General features: G+C 39.3%; 1 protein-coding gene across 1 annotated transcript in view; it reads right to left on the bottom strand.

Annotated features, from left to right (window-relative positions):
* The window catches only part of pgm5 (phosphoglucomutase 5), a 50,651-nt gene extending 28,591 nt beyond the window's left edge, over positions 1 to 22,060 (bottom strand). Inside the window, exons 1-6 of the mRNA XM_088912172.1 lie at positions 21,361 to 22,060; positions 16,715 to 16,877; positions 14,933 to 15,079; positions 12,723 to 12,848; positions 11,980 to 12,170; positions 9,825 to 9,979 (exon numbers count right to left, since the gene is read on the bottom strand). Of these exons, the coding sequence (XP_088768298.1) occupies positions 9,825 to 9,979; positions 11,980 to 12,170; positions 12,723 to 12,848; positions 14,933 to 15,079; positions 16,715 to 16,877; positions 21,361 to 21,618 (1,040 nt within the window). The 5' untranslated portion in view covers positions 21,619 to 22,060. The remainder of the gene's footprint in view (positions 1 to 9,824; positions 9,980 to 11,979; positions 12,171 to 12,722; positions 12,849 to 14,932; positions 15,080 to 16,714; positions 16,878 to 21,360) is intronic.
* Between the last annotated feature and the right edge of the window lie 43 nt (positions 22,061 to 22,103).

A 22,103-nucleotide genomic window follows, 5' to 3' on the forward strand; every position in this document is an offset into this window, starting at 1 on the left:
AGAAAGATATTTTCTAAGCATTCGGCTCCCTACGGACCACATTGCTGTTGTTGTTTAAAAATTAAAGTTGTTCCTTTTTCCTCTCATGTGCCGCATGTTAAAAAGCCCCACGAACTTCACACATGGTCCAGGGCCAGTAAAGTGTTTAATTTTAGCTCCATTTGAAGTTTTTGCTTTGTCCATTGCAGCTCTAAGGAACAAAAGGAAACATTAATTGCTCCGTTTCTTGACAAGGAAGATTGTCAATTTGTGAGAAATGTCTGACATAACTTTATAAGGAAGGGTGAAAACTTACATTATTCAGTCCATTTAACTGGCATATTTTCCCCAACGTCATGGAAAGAATCTAAATAGGGGGAAATACATACAAAACCACTTCTTCAGAAAAGTCTTTGCTTTTGATCAAGCAGAGTGAGTGTAGAAATACTAATTGAATATCTTAACCTATACAGCATTTAAGGCACGCCCTAGTTATAAAATGGATTTGCTTCTCTTAGGTTTGTGTCCAATGCTCTTTTTTATAATACATCAGACAAGTAACTAATAATAACTTATATAGAAGCTAACAGAAGTAATAATATGCTGAATGTAAAATGATTAAGTGTTTAAGATGTCATTTCATAGTGGTGTGAGAGTTACCAAAAGAGATCATACTCAAACAATCCTCCTAACATGTCACAGAATGTAATTGTGACACATGGAGCCTACGATTTTGCAATTACAACTCAAAGACACACCGTACGGAACCCGGGAGGGGCCATCAGTAGGGAAAAAAAAGTTATATCGAGGGAACGATTTACAGTTCGTGCGCACGAAATAACTCAATCGTTCCCTCGTTTTCTTTAATTCGTGTGTACGAAATAATGTTTTCTAACTCTTTCCTTGGTAATTGGTCAACAATAAAGCCAATTATTTCTTCTATGTCTGCATTTCGCCGTCGGTAGAGCCCATTAAACCTGAGCAACCTCTTCAGCTGCCGCTTGCTGAGTGACAGTGATGTTCTGTACTTCAAAAGTAGCTACAATGCCCTCATAACTCATCCCCAAAGCAAAATAAAACTTAGTTCATCTCTATTATCCTAATCTGCAGCAGTGTCAGACAGTTAGGCTTTACTGTACTAATATAAAGACACTGTAACGTGTTAACTAGTGCTTGATAGCGTTGTTAGGAGCCGGAGATAATGCTGGCGTTTTAGAATTTAGCTTTATACGTGCGCGTGACACGAAGGAAAGAGTTAGACAACATTATTTCGTGCGCATGAATTAAAGAAAACGAGGAAACGATTTAATTATTTCGTGCGCACAAATTGTAAATCGTATAACTATTTCGTGTGCACGAATTGTAAATCGTTCCCTCGATATAAATGTTTTTTCTTACTGATGGCCCCTCCCGGAATCCGTAAAGAGACATTTTTTGGCCATTCATGGAGGAAAAAATAAATTGATTTTAAAACCCACAATGCTAGCAAATCTTTTAAGACACAGTACAGGATTTCATCCTGATCTTCCAATATTTTTGTGTGGCATTAAAGAAAAACTAGCTTTTAAAAAAATGGCTAGAAAGGCTACAGATAGAGGTGTTTCTATCTCTCCTCAAGCACTCTTCAAACTTTGTGAAAAGGAGAATGTGGTAGGCAGGCCAATGAATGGGCTGTAGTAGCAGCTGCCCTGCCACTAGAGGCCGCCAATGGTCCTCCAACAATTGTAAATAGGCTCATGGGGAGATAATTAGACAATTAGAGATAATTACTCACTCATATGAGTTGAATTTGTGGTGAGTTTGTTGCTTGGTGGCGAGTGGGTTATTAGGAAGCAGTTGAGGTGCAGTGACTAGCTAGAAAGAAAAGTGTGTTTCTGCACTCTTTTGACTGGAAGGTCTGAACATCTGCCTCCTGCAGCTAAAATCTGCCTGCCGTCGCGCATTTCTCTGTACACGGGTCACTGGGGCTGTCTTGGCCAGGGGTGAGGGGTCCCAGAGCAGCTCAACTGGCTGAGGTGCTCACTTGAGCACAGTTTGGGTTCCCTGAAGCAGGTGTTGTGGGTTCTGGCCTGGGACAACAGTGACTGGATTCCCCAAGCCAGACATAGAACGCAAGTGGGCGCAGAGTACCGCAGACTGCCAGAGCTCACTCGGCTTCCTCACAGACACCTGCAGGCGCGTGGTGCTGTAGGTAAGGGATGTGCTTCTCCTGCAGTCAGTGCTCAACCTGCTGCAAGGGAGCTGAAGCCTTGATGCACCAAAAATCTCAAAGGTGAATGGGTGGAGTAATCATGGTAACGCTTTGCTTTGTCTTCTTGGGAGAATGTAGTGAAACTGGTGACATTGATCATCTCAATCGATGAAAAAGGGAGGTGTGTATGGCTTTTTCCTATTAAGGTACAAATTAAAAAAAAATAAAAGGTAACATTTCCATTGATCGTAATTATAGAATAAATGTTCCCCACTGTAAATGAACAAGCAAATTCATAAGACTGTCTTCTCATTCACCTTAAACACTATTCAAATATTTCATTGAAGAGTTGGAATTCAAATGCAGCCCATTCTTTCCAGCAGCCCTGAACTCCAGAGAGTCTTCATTCTTGTCCCTTTAGGTTACGAGCAAAACCGCTGCCCCTCTGGGGTCACAGTGAAGCAGATGTTTCCTCTTGTGTTGATTGAATTTCTCCCTGAGTGCACATCTGAATGTTATGCTACCCAAACAAGCTTTGTAAGCCAGACACGAGATTTAGAAGTTATCAAAACACCCCCCTCCCCCTTCCCACATTGTTTTTCTGTTCCAGGGGTTTAACGCAAGTTTCCTATGTGGTACAAAATGTCACCCACACTTTAAGGCACAATCCATGCCTTTTCCATTAAACTATACACCAGATGATAAAAAATGTATTGACTTGTTAGGGCTGCAGATATTACATGAATCAGAACCTCAACAAAATTTGTAGTTTTCATTGTTTTTTTGGGGGGTAATGTACATAGTTGGTGGGTTACAATGATTTTGGATTTCTGGAAACGTATGGAAGTTTTGTATGTTATGCTTTACAAAATGTATAATATAATTTATAATCTTTGTACAACAGAAACCTCTTACTTGGACAATGGTGCATGGGAGTATTTCAGCACAAAGTGCCAGCTAGGTATTGACTTTAAATGTTATTGTTTTTATTTAAAATAAACACATAACCTTGAAAAGATTAATAAAATCTAAATATTTGAAAACTCTCTATACACAGTATGTCTACTTAAAAATGAATATTGCCACCTGGCAGCTTAGTGAACATACAGTGCAGTGTGTATTGAAATTACCAGTGGGTGACAAGCTACACATGCATAAAAAAGTATGATATCTGTAAAATAGACATAACAAATCCCAACAAGAAGCTTCATGGCAGCAAGATTCACATGCAAAGAAAGAAAAAAATGTCACCACCATCCACTCTTGATACAGCCTCACACATCAATATTTTGTTAGTGTGACACAAAAAAAAAAACATTTAGCATGGCTTTCACAATGTGGAGCAAAGTCAAATGAACAACTATCAAGACAAGTGGAGATTCTTCCAAGTAACTGACCGTCTTTAGAAATTCATGCCACTATAGCACTTGAGCATTGTTGAACTCTATATATTTTTAAAATACAGAATTCCCAATTCTTTTTAAGGCTTCACCCTCTATTGACTCCTGTACTTGCTTGGGATAGAAGGAGACACCTGGTTCTCCTTGCTCCAAGCTCCATAGTACCCGACAGATGAGTTAGCACTGACTGGAGGAGAGGAGCCTCTCTCACTGACATCCCTGCAAGGCTATAGTTACCCAGCATGTAACTAGAGAGGATGCTGGATGAATACCCTGCCTTAATAAGAACCTTGCCAAGCTAATCCCAACTCTACCTTGACAGCATTCACCCAATTTTGCACTGCAACTTGAGGAATCCCAGTCCTAGTTAGCCAGCAACATAAACCTCCGCTCTGCACTGTGAGTAAGTTTGTATATGAGCTGAACCCCTGGGCTGGATATACAAGTATTCACTTGCTTTCCATTCTCAACCAGGCATTTCTGCACTCCGCTATTTTGAAAGGTGTCCGAGACCATATCAATGCATGCGTATACGTGATGAGTGCCAGGAATGATGAAAAAGTCCTGTAGTGCAACATATAGACCACCAAAAAATATTGTTACAAGCACTAAGTACCAGAGGTGAGCTTCCAGAATACAAAAGACAATTAATTGATACCCGTCATGCCTGATCAACTGGAAAAAAAGAGATTGTGAAAAAAATATATAAAGAGCAAACTTGAAATCCTTGTGAAAGTGTGAGAGCTTTGAAGACTGCATTTTAACTGGAGCAGGCTTGAGTGAGGCTCAGCTGCCAAATTGCACGTAGAGTGTTATAAAGTTCACACCCACAGCTATGGGGAGGATGAATGCGACTTGCGGAATAAACAGTGAAGCAAGTGATGCACAGACCAGGGGACACAGATGGAAACTGTGGGAAAGAGCATTTACAACCAGGAACAGGGCAGAGTTTATTAAACAAAGCCTCTTATATGGTGTTTTTCTGGATCTGGACACTGTACTCAAAGCACTTTACAGGTAGTGGGGACTCCCTTCCACCACCACCAATGTGCAGCCCCACCTGGATAATGCGACGGCAGCCATAGTGCATCAGAGTACGCTCACCACACATCAGCTATCAGTGGGGAGGAGAACAGAGTGATGAATCAAATTCATAGATAAGGATTATTAGGAAGCCATGATCGGTAATGGCCAACAGGAAATTTGTCCAGGATGCCGGGGTTACACCCTACTCTTTTCGAGAAATGCCCCAGGATTTTTAATGACCACAGATGGGCTGGACCTCAGTTTTACATCTCTTCAGAAGGACAGCGCCTTTTTACAGGATAGTGTCTCCGACACTACACTGGGGCATTAGGACCACACAGACCGCAGGGTGAGCGCCCCCCTATCGGCCCCTCTAATACCTCTTCCAGCGGCAACCTTAGTTTTTCCCAGGAGGCCTCCCATCCAGGTACTGACCAGGCTCACATTTGCTGAGCTTCAGTGGGCTGCCAGTTGGAAGTTGCAGGGAGATATGGCTGCTGGCTGAGAATAAAGTGAACATCTTTGAGTAGTCCAGTCAAAGTCCTGACTCAAATTCAATGGAACACGTGTTGCCAAAACTGCTGTCCACCAACAGTGCCCAACCATTTTGCCAGAGCTTGAGCAAATTTGCAAAGAATAGGCGATAATTACACCACCCCAACATGTAAAGCTGGTAATGTACTTATCCATAAACACTCTAATATATAATTGTAGCCAAAGATATTTCCAAAAATGATAGACTTGGGGGGCTGAATATTTAACATATTTTAGCTTATTATGTTTTTTGCAGGTGTTCGCTTACATTAAGCTTCTATTACCCCATAATAATGTATTCTCCCAAATGGGACATGATTAGAGGTGGGTGAATGCTGTTGCAATGTTCTGTATTTCCAGCAAAAATGCTGTAGTATACAGTAAGCAAGAGGCAAAGAAGTCTGCCACCAGCACCACATATTAGGTCATTTCCTCAGCTACTGCCAGTACTAATGTAAGTAGTGCAGTGCTTTATTACCGTAAGTTTCCTTGCAAATCTCTGAGGTGACAAACAATTCTATTGCAGGAAAACTGGGTCACAGGCTCGGGTCAAGTTACAGAGTAGCTTTAAAATTACATATGGGCAAAAGCAAAATTGGGAAAACTGAAATGGAACCATAGAATATAATGCAGAAATAAAACCCTTTTACCCAGAAAGAAATATATGGTTTATGAAATCCCTTAGCTTATCTGATACTAGAAAGTGTCTTAAAACTTTTCCAAATAAAATATTGCTGTCTACGTGTTGCAGTGTACTTTAACAAACTGAGAACTTCTTTTTGTAAAGGGTTGTGGGACTGTGGAACAAGCTACCCAACTATGCTTGTTGAAGCCAATATCCTGGCTTCTTTCAGGAAACAGCTGGATGAGATCCATAAGCCAATTAACTACCAAAGAGGCTAGATGGGATAAAACTTTCTCATTTATATCATTTCTTTTTAGTTTACTTACAGCTGTGTCTTTTTAGGTCTATTATGTTATGCAGACTGGAATATAAGTACCCCTGAGTGTGTGCTTCACAGTTACGAGCATTGGCCAGAGAAAAACCAAAACACGACCTTAACTCTGTCCTGTTTAGCATCTCTACAATGAGATAGTTTTTACACATGAGGTAATAATTACAATGGTTTTTAATATTTAATAATATGGGGGGCTTTGTTCTGGCTTTAATTGTTTTTAAAACAATTTTGGTTTTAATTTGAGTTTGTGAGTTTGGGTTTATTTACATAGCGCCTTCATATATCATGAATTAAAAGTTTCATGTTACACACGGAAATGATGTCGAATATGTTTTCACCTGATTAATGAAATGATGACACACTCTCAAAATGAGCCCCGGATCATATGATATATCACTGAGCAAACAAAAATAAGAAAGGTATCCACTTCCATCACACAAGCAATGTTTGAAATTGAGTAAAGCCTTTTCAATTAATGGAATAATACAGCACATTACACAAGGGGTCTCAGACAACCTGATGTCATAGACAATCTCAAGGCTATTTATGGGAGCTGAGTCGGACTGAAAACTTCTTCACCAACGTCATGAGTGATCTGACACAGTTATTAATGGAAGCTTAGTCTTTATGAATGGCTCCTCACCAGAATACTTTCCTGAGCAAATGGAGGAATGAAAAACATGGGAGTATTTGTGGAACAGGGGTATGTATGGTATGAAAAAAAACCTCAACAGGGAATTCTTACATGATATTCTCCCTAAAACTATTGCACAGTCCAGGCCATTCCCATGCAAGTGAAGCCTTTATGACTTAAGCCTGCTCTTCACAGGATGAGTTGATTGAAAGAAATGGATCTATGAACAGAATCAAATTAGCTGCTTACAAACATAATACAGTGAATGCTCGATGGATAAGAATAAGGAGACATACAGTAACCTAACAGAACTAACCGGGTGTGTTAATGTAATACAGTGTTTAAAGAGCATAGACCTAGTTATTAAACCTAGTTTATTATACAGTACAAAACATCAGTATAATCCAACTATATACTAAAAAAGGACACATCATAACAAAATGTGCTCTACTCTTTGCTACCAATAAGATGTAGTTTTTTATTTTGAAGTCCAGCATCAACTTATTAGAATTCAGCATATTTGATGACAAGCTCATTTAAGATGTAAATGACTCCAAATTGAGCTACCCATAAAAATGGTCTAACCTCAAATGCTTTGAGATTTTTTTCTTGCATTAAAGGCACTATGTACATTATTATGTTCTAATATGGTAACAGATAGATTTGATAGATCAAATACTTGATGTTCTGGAAGCAGAGGAGACAGATAGACTGGGATAGTAGGAGACAAATAGACTGGGATAGTCTGGGATCAGAGATAGGGCAGAGACTGGGACCTGTGTTAGGACAGAGACTGGGATCTGTGTTAGGACAGAGACTAAGACCTGTGTTAGGGCAGAGACTGGGATCTGTGTTAGGGCAGAGACTGGGATCAGTGTTGAAGATGAGACTGGGATAATGTTATGGCAGAGACTGGGACCTGTGTTGAAGCTGTGACTGGGATAGTGTTATGGCAGACACTGGGACCTCTGTTTGGGCAGAGACTGGGACCTGAGTAAGGGCAGAGTTCTGCTGCCAGGCTAGTGTCATTGATGGGGCCCAGGAAGTGAGAGGTAAAGACTGAATATGTAGTGGAAGATTCATCACATTACACAGGTTCCACACCAGCATTCACTAACTCTGTAAGCCAGCTGTAATGCAATGAGTTCGACTAGAGTCTCTGAACAGCACTTGACTGTATTATTTCATGTGAATGTATCTGCATTTCCCTCATAAATCCTTAGAACCTAGACCCTTTAGAAACATAGGTGCTAAGACACTTAGACCACAATATTTTGTGAGGTCAACAAGAGATATAAGTTATATGATGAAACTGAAATGTAAGGATTGATGCTTAATCGTTTTCTGTTAATTACCTGTTTGACCTTTTCTGCATTCTCTTGAAGTCATTTACCTTGCTTAAAAAGAAGTTTTTTTTATTAAATGAAAGCTGTTATGTCTCATTTGTGTATAAGAATATGCAATAATATTTTTTTAAAATAATCATTTTTGTAATTAGAAAGTTTAAACCGCCAGTGTGGTGTACCATGGTTTAAAACCTTTTCTCACAGTGCCATCTTACTTGATATGCTAACTTAAGCTCAAACACCTCTTCTTGACTCCCTTCATTAGAACAGAAAACACTACAGTTGTCATGATGAAACATATGACTTATCACATGAGTTGATTTCATTAAATGCAAGCTACACACAAAGCTTCTGTACACACGCAGTGAATGGTCCATCAGCATGTAGCATGCAGCAGGCAGCTGTCTGGGCAATCATGTGACTCTGTCTCAAAAGCCCACACCAGCCAGCTGACACTGTAACAGCCTCAGTGCTGTCACAAGACACAGCTAATGGTCCCAAAACTTTTGCAGAGGGACCACCCAACTAGTCCCTCTAGTCATAACATGGGAAACCCAAAACCAATAAGCAATGCTTGTATCAGGCAGTGTAATTCAATTAATCACTCAAATGGCATTTCTGATAAACAAGGCCTGTAGCACAAAAAACAGATATTTAGACATACACAGTAGAATGCCACTCTACAAATGATTGTATTTAAAACCTATTATGCATTTTTCAGCATCTACATATGCAGCAGAGAAAACAGTGAGAGATCAAGAATTATTCACATGTGTAGAAGCAATATTGTTTAATGTTTCTATAAATCTCTTTTCCAGGTGAACACAGAAGTTGTAGATTTTCTATCTGATCATTTAAAGACTTACTCAGTTTCTATTGCTTCATATTCTCCAATACATTTATCAGTAATTTTGAAAATGTTCAAGTCTATAGTAGTTTTAGTTTTAAAATATATTCTGCATTTTTCAGATGCTTTTTCCCTACACTTTTGCATAGTGAGACATCAACAATACAGTGTTGTACAGAACCTGAACCCACGACCTTGTTATTACAAGACCAGAGTTTTAGCCCCTCCTGTGCCACACACAAAAAAGTACATGGGACTCAGAGTGGTTTGTGAATTTGGAAACACATCATTCTCACTTTTGCACTGATAAGGCTATTAATAGGAAAACTGTCTGACACACCAGTTTCTGGAGTAAAAAAAACAATTCAGAGGAGGTCAACCCCTAATCTCACCCACATTTGCATATGTCTGTATAAATATCATACTTCATATCCACCCCATCTTCACCCACGTTGCACCTCCATGACTTATCTGCCAATAAAATGTATGCTGGGGGTCAGTCCTGACGGCTCCATCCATACAGATGAGTTATCATTCTCTTCAGCCAAGTGAGTCACCCCAGTAAAGCTCACTATTCGAACTGTGCCTTTTCTCCACCTGATTCAGGGTTTGCATGAACTGGAATTATTTCCAATGACACGCCAACTGTCTCTGTGTGTCTGTGCACCACTTCACAGATGTTGAACATTGTAACAGAGCTAACCTGCCATTCTGATTCTGAGACGCAGCCTTTTAATTCCACAAAGTCTTTCATTTGTATACGATGTATACAGTAAGTTGTTAAGGCACAATATCTACTCATCTATATGATCAGCTTTCAGATAATAAGCCTCATTTAGCTTTATTTACAGACTTACAGGTTCATAAAGGGGCTCTAATACGTGAGTAATCCTAACTCAGAGCCTTACCTATCCAGGGCTGTGCTGGTGGGCATACTTCGTGCAAAGCCCCGGACTCCCATCTGCCTGAAGTACGGAATGCACGAAAGATTGGCAGCAATAACAGCCACCGAGTCCGAGGGGTTCACGAAAAATCCATTTTGCCCAAGGATCATGTACCGATCCTGCAAGGAGCAAAAGACAAACATGTCAAAGCCAGGATCATTTTCAAACTGCCTCACACTTTTAAATGAGGAAATCGCAAATGACAGCCTTGTTTTCAGCCGCATAAAAATCTTGTTCCTTGGAAATCTGTTTTCATGCATTTCTGTACTCTACCTGAGCGAATATTTGGTTGAGCTTTGCAGTAAAAGGAAACTGGAGGCCTCCAACACAATTTTAAACAGGCTCTGTTTATGATACCTGCTCCACAACTACGCTAATTAAAAGCAGAGAGGAACAGCGGCTGGAAACTTTACAAACGTGCTTTTTGTCTCCATCGAGTGCGCTGTGACATGATAATCGGCGTAGTTTAAGGTTTGATCAAGGCATCACGAATGTTGCCAAAGGGTTATTTCACATCCCACATTCAGGAAGAAAACTCCACCATACTTGTCCTAAGATCTTGGTATGAGGTCTGCTAATAACAATGCCTACAACATGTTAATGTACAAAACTTCTATGCTTAGCAATAGCTGGAACAGAAAACCTGCATCAGTGCTGCAGGGAAAGGCTGTCTTGTGATGCCTGTTCTGAAAGTATAACGTAATGCTTGTGTTTGTTATGCCAGTTGCCAAGTCACAGAGGAAATTATCTACAGTTTGATTTCATCTCCATCCTCCCACTGATTTATGACCCAGGGTACGAGAATTAAAATATCAGACCAATTGTATTTATGTCATATTTAATTATGTAGAACAGAGTACACATGTTTCTTATGAGCATAGTGTGATTATTCATCCATCCATTTTCTAACTGCTCTATCCAGCACAGGGCTGAGGGGGAGCCAGAGTCTATCCCAGCAAGCAACGGGCACAAGGCAGAATGCCAGTCCATCGCAGGGCACACACAGACAGAAACACACACACACACGCACACACACACACGCACGCACAAACCCACACCGGGGCCAATTTATATTCCCAGAAGCCAATTAACCAACCAGTTTGGACTGTGGGAGGAAAGCGGCGCACCCGAAAGGAAACCCACACAAGCACGAGGAGAACATATAAACTCCATGCAAATAGCACCGCAGGCATTAAACCCACGGTAGTGTAATAATATACATTTGAAATATGTTAAAACTGCAAATTCCATGCAAATAGCACCCCAGGAAGTAAACCCAGGGAAGTGTAATAATACACATTTAAAATATGTTAAAAATGATTTTTCCAGTATCAACATTGATTACTGAATTTGACACCAACATGATGGCAGAAACATATTTTTTGATAGCAAAACATCAGTGCAGAACATAATGTCATTCAACAGCACACAATAAGGAGTCCTTGTGTTCATTTCCATAGTTCATTTCAGTAAATTATCTTTTAACTGGTTGCTAACATTGTTTTTCAAATATGTTAGCATAAAGTGTTTATATGAAAGACATACGAAAATACAATCATTAGTCATTTTGAAATACTTATTATTTGCATTTGAGGTTCAGAAAAATGATTGGTCTCACGCTCAAAAGCAGGACAGGGTCCACAGTATTTCATATCAAAGATTAATTTATTCATTTGATTTCTTAAATTGCACAGAAAACAATAGAACGATGCATTTCAACACAACAATATTGTCTTCCACAATGATGATCACTTGAACAATCATTTGTGTGTATTACTAAACTGAATAGTCATTAACAAAAATGAATCAATGTTTTTAAAATTCCCTAATTAAAATGTGTATAATAAGTATAGATTTTTAAACTTTCTTCACATTTTTCAGTATAGAGAACAATCCTGTCCTGTTTTGAGTGTGAGAACATATCTGCCTATTGGAGCTTAAGCTCACAAATGATAAAGTCAGTCTACTGAAGAAACAAATGTTAGACCATACAGACTTATTTTTATTAATATCCCTTATATTAGCCACATTTTCAAAAAGATCAAACATGCCAAAGACGTCGTTTCCCTTTCTATACAGAGAGCAACAGAAATGAAGAAGGCAGCAGGGTGATATTTACCCCATCTCCATCCAACGCTGCACCCAAGCCGAACTCCCCACCCTTCATAGCTTCCACCAGCGAGGCTGCGTATGGGAGGCTGGGGTCAGGATACTGGCCCCCGAAGTCCTCCAGGGGCACACAGCTGACAGCAGAGTTCGCCGGGGCGCCCAGCTCATCGCACAGAATTCTTCTCACGTAGGGCCCCATCACTGGAACCACAAGCAATACAGCCACTCCCAGGTTACAATTAATGCTACTTCCTAAGATAACGCAACTCTGTACTGAGATCCTGTGCATGACAGACACGGGGAACATTTCTGGAAGCACTCAATGTTAGAGCTGTAAAGAACTGTTCCACACTGATCTCCACACAGTCGGGCCAACTCTTTAAAGAAAAGATTAAAAAATGAGGGTATGTTCCATTATCAAGTAAAAAATGTAAGAAAGCATACCTATTCAATATCATGTCCTTGAAAGAATGAGGGAAAGACACTTCAATACAAAAATGCAGTAGCTATGAATAATTTATTAATGTGCAAGGAAAGCTAAACCATATCTAAAACATACCTCCTTTCATAATTTCACAATATTATGTATACTGTATAATACCATATGTTATCAGTTTCATAATATATTGAAAATTCAACTGATTTCAGCATTTATGTAGGCCAATCATTTAACTAAGCCACTTTTAAATCCCCATTGAAACATAGTGCAAATATTTCAAACACACTGTCCTGTCATGGAATTGATCCGATTACCTCCATTCATTGCATCGATCCTAATTTTCAGTTGATCAGGTCCAGTCAGAAGCCCTTTGATGGCACTGAAATCAAAAATACTGCGCAGCATGTTGAGGTAAATCTCCACTGAATCCACAATCTCCACTGAAATCAAACAGAGTCAGACAACACCAGATCAACAAGCCACTGAAATTAAAAAAACACAAACATAATCGGAGAGTAATCATTAAGTACACATGTAGCCATAACGGTTAAAGTATTTTCATCATCATCACCGTTGTTTTTGTTGTTGTTGAATTAATACAGATACCAGAAATCAAATATCTATGTACTGCGGCATTACACAGTATTCTGAGTCTATGGACAAAATGGGTATTTACACTAAACCTTTGCATATTTCTGATAATGTTTCCACATTCTATAGCCACTTTCAGCATAGAATGTCTACATCCATACTGATATGGACTTTCATTTTTAAATTTGTAACAGTGGGATTAAATAACCCTGTACTAGGTCTAAACTGCAATTAATCTTGTTTGCTTTTCAACAATATTGATGTATTTCTAAAAAATAATCTGTATAACCAATCAAGGGCTGTAAAGCTTAAATAAATAAAGAACGGTCAAGAATGGGAGAAAAATCCCATTTGTTTTGATTAACAAGAAGAATACCTTGGAAATGTACCAAAGATATAAAAATAGTTCATATACTCCTATATTAAAATAGAATTTATAAATATTAAACTCGTTTTAACAGCACAGTCTTTACTAGTGCCATTCTGGGTTCATCTGACAAAATTAATGAATACTTGGTAAGTGTCAAAATACTTATTGAGTAGATTGCCTAGATGCTTTTTGTACTAAAGAATTTCTATTAAGTGATAAATCCCCCAAAAGGTATGGTCCTACTCACTGAGTGGCAAACCAGAAACCAGGGACTTGTTTGGCACCCAGATCTCTTCCCATAACCCAGAGGTCTCTGGTTCGAGCCTGAATTCTCATTATCTTAACAGTGCATTTTTTCTTTTAACATTGTACTGGGCTTTGATTGCCATATGGGAAACTGAAGTTTAACAATCCAAAAATAACAACCAAGATTAAATTATATGTCCTGCAGTGTATAAGATTAGCTATGGTTGCAGTGCTCTCAAACCTTTAAATTTTATTTCAGTTTTTTGTTTTTGTTTTGTGTGCATAGTATTTAGTTTAATCCTGACAGTCCCATTTCTTGATTACCACTTAAGGAAATTCTGGTTTCTCCATATAGATTTCAAGATTTAATTTATACTAATGTTCCCCTGTTGGCTGTAGATTGCATTTTTGGGCCAAAGTATGATCATTTACATCATGACAACTTGGAGCTTCACAGAATCAAAAGACTTGGCTTTCCCATTCTCCTATTTCCCAATATCATGAACTCCTTACAGGTAATTCCTCGAATTCTTCCAAACTTTTGGGACTAAATGGATTCACATTAGAGAACGTATTTTAAATGATGGTGGGCTTTACTCGGTCTGGGACTAGCAATTGCAATATGAGCTTCCTGGCTTTTCTTTCTTTTCTTACTGTCATATCCACTCTATAATGGATATCTATGGGGGGAGGGGGAGGGCTTGTTTCACACATTTGGGAATATCCGGATTATGTTTTGAAAATGTTTCTTCTGTATCCACTATTCTAAACAAGGATATTCCATAATGGGAGCTTCTGAATTCCTTCCCCTGACATCACTGGATCCCCTGGCTCGTCTTTATAGCATCTATATGGAGCTTTCTACCATTACGATCCACGGTGCAATATACAGTAATCCAAATCTTTACTGTACAAAGCCTCTATTGTGACAGTGTAATGATCTTAGGTGTCTTTTGGATGGAATCCTGGAGGGTGGCATCACTGGTGGTGATTTGTTCTTGTTTTATTCAATTTTTGAAAACTTTGAAAACTGAGACAAAAACAACAAATGGCACAAGACCTCTGACCTCTATGGTTAATTTCCATTTTCTATACTGGGCTAAGATCTTCTCATCTTACTCGCCATCCTGAAGAAACAAGCTAACAGTCACACAGACACTGTGGAAAGGTTGTTTAAGTGTCCTCATTATCCTTACTTCTTTAAAGAATACAATCCATGTGCGTGTAGTTACACTGTACTGTACTGCAAATCCATTAATATTTTTCTTTAGGATGAAATTATTGAGGTTTAAACCTACTGAAGGTGGGGAACTGTACCTCTGAAGGGTTTAAACTTGTTCTCCAGGTCGAAGTCCTGCCTGCCCAGCCGCGCGAGGTCTATCCGGAGCTCAGGGCAGATGGCATACTCCTCCAGGGTCTTGCTGATCTGATATATCTTGTCTGTCACAGACTCAGGGGATGGGCCTGCCAGGCAAGAACCAGGAGAAGAGAAAAAGACAATATATAATCCTGCTTTTAGAAGACCAATCCATGTCAGGCATTACTACTTAACTGCTGTCCTCATTACATGAAAACACTGATAGAAAACATGTCCACAAGGGACTGCTCATATGCTGGACTACACTAGTGTTGGCTGACTGAAATTAAATGCAAAGGTACAGCAATGAGAATAATTATAGTAATATAAACACTGTTGTAACAATATCTTTCTTCAAACACCAACTAAAATAACAGTAATTCAATGGAGCAGCTGTGTTTACATTTGACTGCTCTACATCAATATTTTACATACAAAATACCAGTTTATAAATTTGGGTTCATCTTCATGCATCATTTATAAACTGAAACTATGATAATACGTCCCAAACGTGCCACAGAAATACTGAAAGTATTGCAGATGACTAAAGCAACTACAACATAAAATAATACAACATGAAACAGCACTGCTTTAATTCGGATTCAAGTCTAAATCTTGTCAAAAAACATTCATGTTTTAAAACAAATTTCATGTTTATCTTGTACTCTGCACGCTGTGTGATTTTATACAGAATGCCGTGACGTTATTGTGAGAAATGCTTACTTTGGTAAAACTGCTTTTAAGACTTTTAAAGTCTTTACAATGTCTGGCAGTGCTACCTCAACTTTTAAGTTAGTGCCAACATGCCTCCCTTTACAATATCCAGGTTCTTTATTAAGCTTGGGAGGGACAATTTCACAGTACACTGTAATACACATAACTGAGCCATATTTGCAGAAACTGCTGAAATCCTTTGGTGCTGAGGAATTTCTTGGAATTCTCTCGAGTACAATTCCCACTATACTACAACATTATAAATATTTTCAGCGGGAATAAGAGATGATTTCTTCCATTACACTTACAAGACCCTGACCCCTGGTCAGCACAACCCCCAAGTCAGAAGTGACTAATAGAGTGCTGAAGGCACCTCCCAGAAGACTCCAGCACTTTCAGTTAACAACACATAAAAGAAAATCAGCTTTGCTCTATTTATATGAGTGTAACATTGCTGAAATTCCAATCCATATTACCAAAGAGCTCAAATAGAACTTTACTAATGTTTTAGAGGTGAATGTGCAATGTCAGCGAGAGGAATAAACAATGTACAGCACAGGTGTTTATTCAACTCTAGAACAGCCCTGACATACTGATCAAGTGTGTCCTCAAGCTACTCCTCACTAAAGGCAGAAGGAAGTGGGGGTCAAATCCAGTTACTGAAACTATTTCCCTATCATCAGCAAGTCCAAAATAATTTCCCTCTTCCTTCATTTCTTCATATCACTAAATTCTAGAAATGCATTCACAAGTTACCTCAGGGCTGCCTGAAGTCAGCTTTGGGAACACTCTTCACGATTGGTTCTCACCGAATGTTTCTGTCTGAAATGTTTTGGTCGATGTTTTGTTTGCACTTGCTCCTAATTGCACATTCTCTGGGCAGCGATAATCATCCTGAGAAAGTGATCAGTGTGGATCTAATCCATCAAGGATCTGAGCCGCTTGTGCTTTCTAGATACATTACAAGAAAAAAACAGTTGACAAACAAGTGTGCTGTACAAAATCTTCGTCTGCAGACGAGAACCCACCTCCATTGGCCACGTTAAATTTTATCCCAAAATCTCCTCCAGGCCCTCCTGGGTTGCGACTCGCTGTGAGAATTATCCCTCCAATGGCCTTTATCTTTCGGATTATACACGATGCAGCTGGGGTCGACATGATCCCATTGTGTCCAATAACCAGACGACCAATCTGAAGAACAGCATTGCAAGCAAATATTTTGTTTACATTAGATCTTGTATAAGGGATACAAAATCCTAAGGGATAGAGATAAACTCAACCTAGGGGACTGTTGCACACTCAGTAATGAAGCAAAGACATGAGGTCAAAATAGGAAATTTAAGGGGAATATATTAAGGACAGGGAACTCTTTACTCAAAGAGTAAGTGAATGGGTTTCTGGAACAGGCTTCCCAGCCAGGTGGATGAGGCCCGAACTCTGGACGCTGTTGAGAAATGATTGGATGAAATTTTAGATTCACTTGACTACTGAACTACCAAATTGTGGTCCAAGCTGGCACAAATTACCCCTACTCATTCGAAGACCATTCTTATGTTCTTAACTCAGTGTTAGTGCCATTCATTCACTGTGTCATACTCAAGTGCATGTTTAGTGCAAGTGCAATACCAAGTATGCACTAATCCAACAGATAGGATTGGTAAAATTCTAAGCAGTATTTAATGATTTACATTTAAATCACCAGTTTTCGCTGGTATCTGCCACCATTAAATGGCTTTTCTGCAGCAAAGAGTTCACTGATCTCTTATTAATAGTTAATAAATGGTTGAGGTTATAACCTGGCTCTCACTGTCCATATTGGATTTTTTAAAATGTTTGTGGTTCTTCAATGTGTCAAAGGGCCAAAATGGCTTTTTATTACCTCAGGGCTGTTGAATCAGTTAACCCATATGGGTAGGACAGAAACGGAATGAGAGAGATTTGCTGTGTTGCAGCATTTTCAAGGTCATAAGCAGGTAACTGGAAAACGAAGCAAGGTTTCATGTGAAGATGAAAAGCGTAGGATGATCTGCATCATGGTGTCTTGGTATGATTATGACATTATTGACAATAAGAGTACAAAGGAGCTTCAGTTTGAGAATATTATTGCAAATGTAAAAAAAATATTTTAAAATGAAAGCGAGTGGTTGTTTACATCAGCTCATTTTATTATTAACTTTCAAGGTCTTATGTGAATCTTAAAGTTAATACTGTAATAATAATAATGGTAAAGTGACTTTTGTCTATATTAGTAGTGTTTTATGATGATGCTTATATTACATTTTTCACTGTTTCCATGTTTTTGTCTATATACATTTCTAACATTCTCGAACCATCACAGGTGCGGAATCTGTAATGTTCCTCTGTTTGCTCATTTACCAGGAATGTGCAAGATTCTCAACTGGGTTGCAGTCCATTTTTCATTTCAGCTGCATGAGTCATAAACTTTAGCAGGTTTCGTTCCTTTCTAATATTAGTATGTGCCTTACTTCATTCTCCCTTGCTTAGGCCAAGGGATTGAAACTATTATTGAGTTTTATAGACCATTACTATCCAGAACCAAAGAAACCTTACTTCACAACCTTTTACATCTGAAGACTTGACCATTACAACAGTGTCTTCTGCTCCTGGAAATCCTGATGTTATATACAGTACACTGCCTGTACGTCTGTACACAAACACCGTGTGTGATTCTGGAGGGCTTCTGTCTGAATGTACAGTATCAGCAGTAGAGCTCTCATATGGGGCTCGAGAAACATTGCAATGAATGTAAAGTGTATTCCAGAGCTCCTTGGATGATCGCACTTCTGGGTACTTCAGAAGCACTGTTCCATCGTATTCAGAAGCATACAAGATAACCAACACCACTTGATGACAGTGGAAAACACACTGCTGGACCTGGGAAAGGTTTGTGGTGCTTGTATTGTAGAATGTTTCTAACACAGGGTGAGTACAGAACATCAAATCATTGATGCCGTGCTTCTTCCAAGCTTTTTCTAAAGAGAAAGATGCTGTAAGTGGTAACTGGAAAAGATGTTTCCCACTGCTCACTTACGGTTGTCAAGGCAGTTAAATTAAATGCCCTCTCATATGGTTTTAGACAGTCACTTCCATTACAAGCAGGTGGCCCCAAGAAGCAATTGGTGCCTGAATTCCCTGTTCTTTCTTCCCTACGTCACATTCTGTATTACAATTCTGAATTCACACACAAGTGCACTTAGATGATTACTCATTTGTTAGAATTGTTTCTTTCTTTAGTAAATAAACATGATGCATTTCACTCTCATAAATATTGTGTTAATAACACTAGCTAAAATGTAATATGTTTGATGACAGAACATTCCTGATCTACATCATGGAAACTTATTTATATGTTTCAAGACTACACATATATTGTAATAATTGCATTTACCAGAAGGTTTTCTCTGAGGTCTGTCTTTCAGAAAGCAACAATCAAACACAAAATAAATATCAAAGTATGGAATGGTAATTAAACAAGCCTAGTCGATCTATTGTAAGTGTAAGTCCTAAATAAACACATTAAAAAATACTATTTTTTAAAAAAGTGTATTTTGTTCTGTGGGGTGTTTCAGAATGGAAATTAGGGCCTAGGAGAGGAAAGATACTGCAGGGGAAGAAATAAACTTGTTATAATTCTATATTTTAATTTTGGTGTTTTGCATATTGCATTATTTTTAGATATTCAGACCCGATGAATAAAGCAGTTCAGCCACACAGCAGGGTGTGGCCAATAATAGTGTCCAGAAGAGCCATTTTCTCTGTAATACATGAGCTTCCTAAGAGCACCTCCAGCAGTAAAATGACCAGTAATGACACAATGATTTTATAAAGCTTACAGGTGCTGGATAGACATGAGCTGTAATTGTTTTAGCAATTTTCTTACCAAATTAGACATTTACAGAACATGATTATATCTTGAGAGACTGGCTACAAGCTGTTGTATATGGGATAGAAGTGGAAGAGACTAAGACAAACCGAAGGACTGTGGGACAGTTTTTTATGCGATAAGCATAAAAGACATTAAAAACATATTTGCATTTTTAGAATTAAGCACTAGAAAAAAGTGCCTATCCACAGGTAATAGCAACTGTGTGATTGCAATTAGGATTCATTGTGTTGCATGATTTCTCATATTAGTAAGTTGTAGTTCACAAATGACATTTACTCATAGACAATTTCTTCAAATGATTTTGATAAGAAATGAGGGGCACCCCTTCCAGGCCAAGTAGTTTGGTTTTTCTAATCCTCACTGCAGTGTTATACACAAAAATAAAATTGAATGTGTTTTTTATCATGAGAAGAGTAGTTATGGGTGACACAGAGGCACAGTGGTTAACACTGCTGCCTCACAGCACTGGAGTCCTTCCTGGGGTGCTGTCCGTGTGGAGTCTGCATGTGGGTTTCCTCCAGGCACTCCTGTTTCCTTCCACAGTTCAGAGACATGCTGGTATGTTAGCTGAATTCTGTAAAACCAGCCCTGGTGTGCAAGTGTGCATATCTGTGTCTCTTGCTCCCTGCTATGGACTAGCGTCCTGTCCAGGCTGTATCCTGCCCTGTGCACAGTGATTCCCAGGATACCCTCTGGCCCACTGTGACCCTGAACCGGACAAGTGGTTACTAAAAGTGATAGTGAATAATAGTTATTTTTTTATAATGATGTATTTTTGCTTTACATCTGAGGAATCAGAAGTAAATCTGATCTGTCATCTCCATTATAACAGTAATGATAGATAACAGCGCTTCTGCAACACCACTCCACAGTACTACACTTTTACCACATCACACTGTGGTAAACACCTAGGTTATTAAGTAGGATACTTCCTAGACTTTCCAACATTTGGTCTCCGTAGGTCTGGGTCAGGACTGCTGTTGTGACAAGTGATATGAGATTGATGATCACATTTGGACACCAGGGAACAAAAGTCCAGACGAGACCAGTCACCCATGTTCTGCCACTATGGCACCTTTAGAGGATGTCTCAGGGCACGGGGCTATACCAATAGGCTGGATTTCCTCTCATCCCCCGAGAGGGAGGTCTTGGTCAGTGCTGAGCCACAGCAACATTACCATACAGGGAAGGTCACAGCCCTTCTGCTCAGGCTGTGCATACTTTATCAGAACAGAGAGGGCTGTGGTTTCCACTGAAATACATCGTATAGCTCGTGTTCAAACGGGTGTTAACAAGTCACCCTTCTGTTAGTGCGAGGATACTGAAGTACCGTCAAGTACTGTCCAACAGAGCACAAGCTACAAGATTCTGTTTGGAGTCTTTTGTGATGATTTAAGACGTTACAGTAGTTGAATTACGAACATCAAAATCACAAATTAACTGTCCATTCATGTGTTTTCAATCATGATAAATCATTTTTAACCGCCTGCTCCTGATGTGGATCGTAGACCAGTAGACCAGACTCCCCTTTCCCCATCAACAGTCTTCAATAATAAAATAATTGTATTATTGGAATATTATATAAAATGTGAGCATAGAAACGAATACATTAAACGCATTTCTCCAGCTTCTATCGTTTTCGATAATGCTAAAGTGAAAAAAAAAACTTTGAGTGCGTATAAATTTAACCCTTTCGGGGAGACACAGATTAGTCTATGTCCATTTTGTGAAAAAGCCGGTCCTGTACTGCAACAAAGTTCACCTTACCCCGTTGGCAGCAGCCATTTGGACGATAACCTCCGTGGCCGTCCTGCTGAAGTATCGGCCATCGCCGCCTACTACCATTGTGCACCCCTGGCGGTCCCTGAGGTCGATGGACGAGAGGACGCTCTGGATGAAATTCTGCAAGTAGTTCCTTTTGCTTTCGAAGACCACCGTCTTCTTCCTCAGCCCGTTAGTCCCCGGTCTCTGGTCGTCATACGGGACTGTCTGGACAGTGACCACAGGAATAGGGCTTACCTCCATCGTCTTTCGAATCCTACTTCTGCTTTACTTGCGAGTTTGCGTTGGCAGTATAAATACGATGCAGAATGATGCAAATCAGACACTGATAAATACAATACGGTCTAAAATGTTGAAAGCATTCGACAGCACTGTTTCCTTAATATTACAAAAAAAAAACTCGCGTTAACCTGCAGCCCCTGTTTCTTTGAGGCAGTAGGTCTACTTGAAAACCTTGAAGATAGCTGGATGATATTTTTATACAGACTCTTGTGGATTCCACTGTTTTGTAAAACCGGTTTGAAGTTAAGGTAACCCCTTTTTGGTGTCCGTTTTTTTTTTGTTGTTGTTGTTGAAACCGCGGTAAATCTAATTTCGAAAAATAAGCATACAGTAGTATAACTTATTGTTATTCCGAGAAGCTCGCAAACCACGGCTTCGTTTGACAACTCCCCCTTTTTCAAACAAGTCTTTCAACAAGGACAGCGGGCTGCCAAAAATTCGGGGAG

This window comes from Atractosteus spatula, chromosome 3 (genome assembly GCF_055471065.1).
Source record: "Atractosteus spatula isolate fAtrSpa1 chromosome 3, fAtrSpa1.hap1, whole genome shotgun sequence".
NCBI classification, from domain to species: domain Eukaryota; kingdom Metazoa; phylum Chordata; class Actinopteri; order Semionotiformes; family Lepisosteidae; genus Atractosteus; species Atractosteus spatula.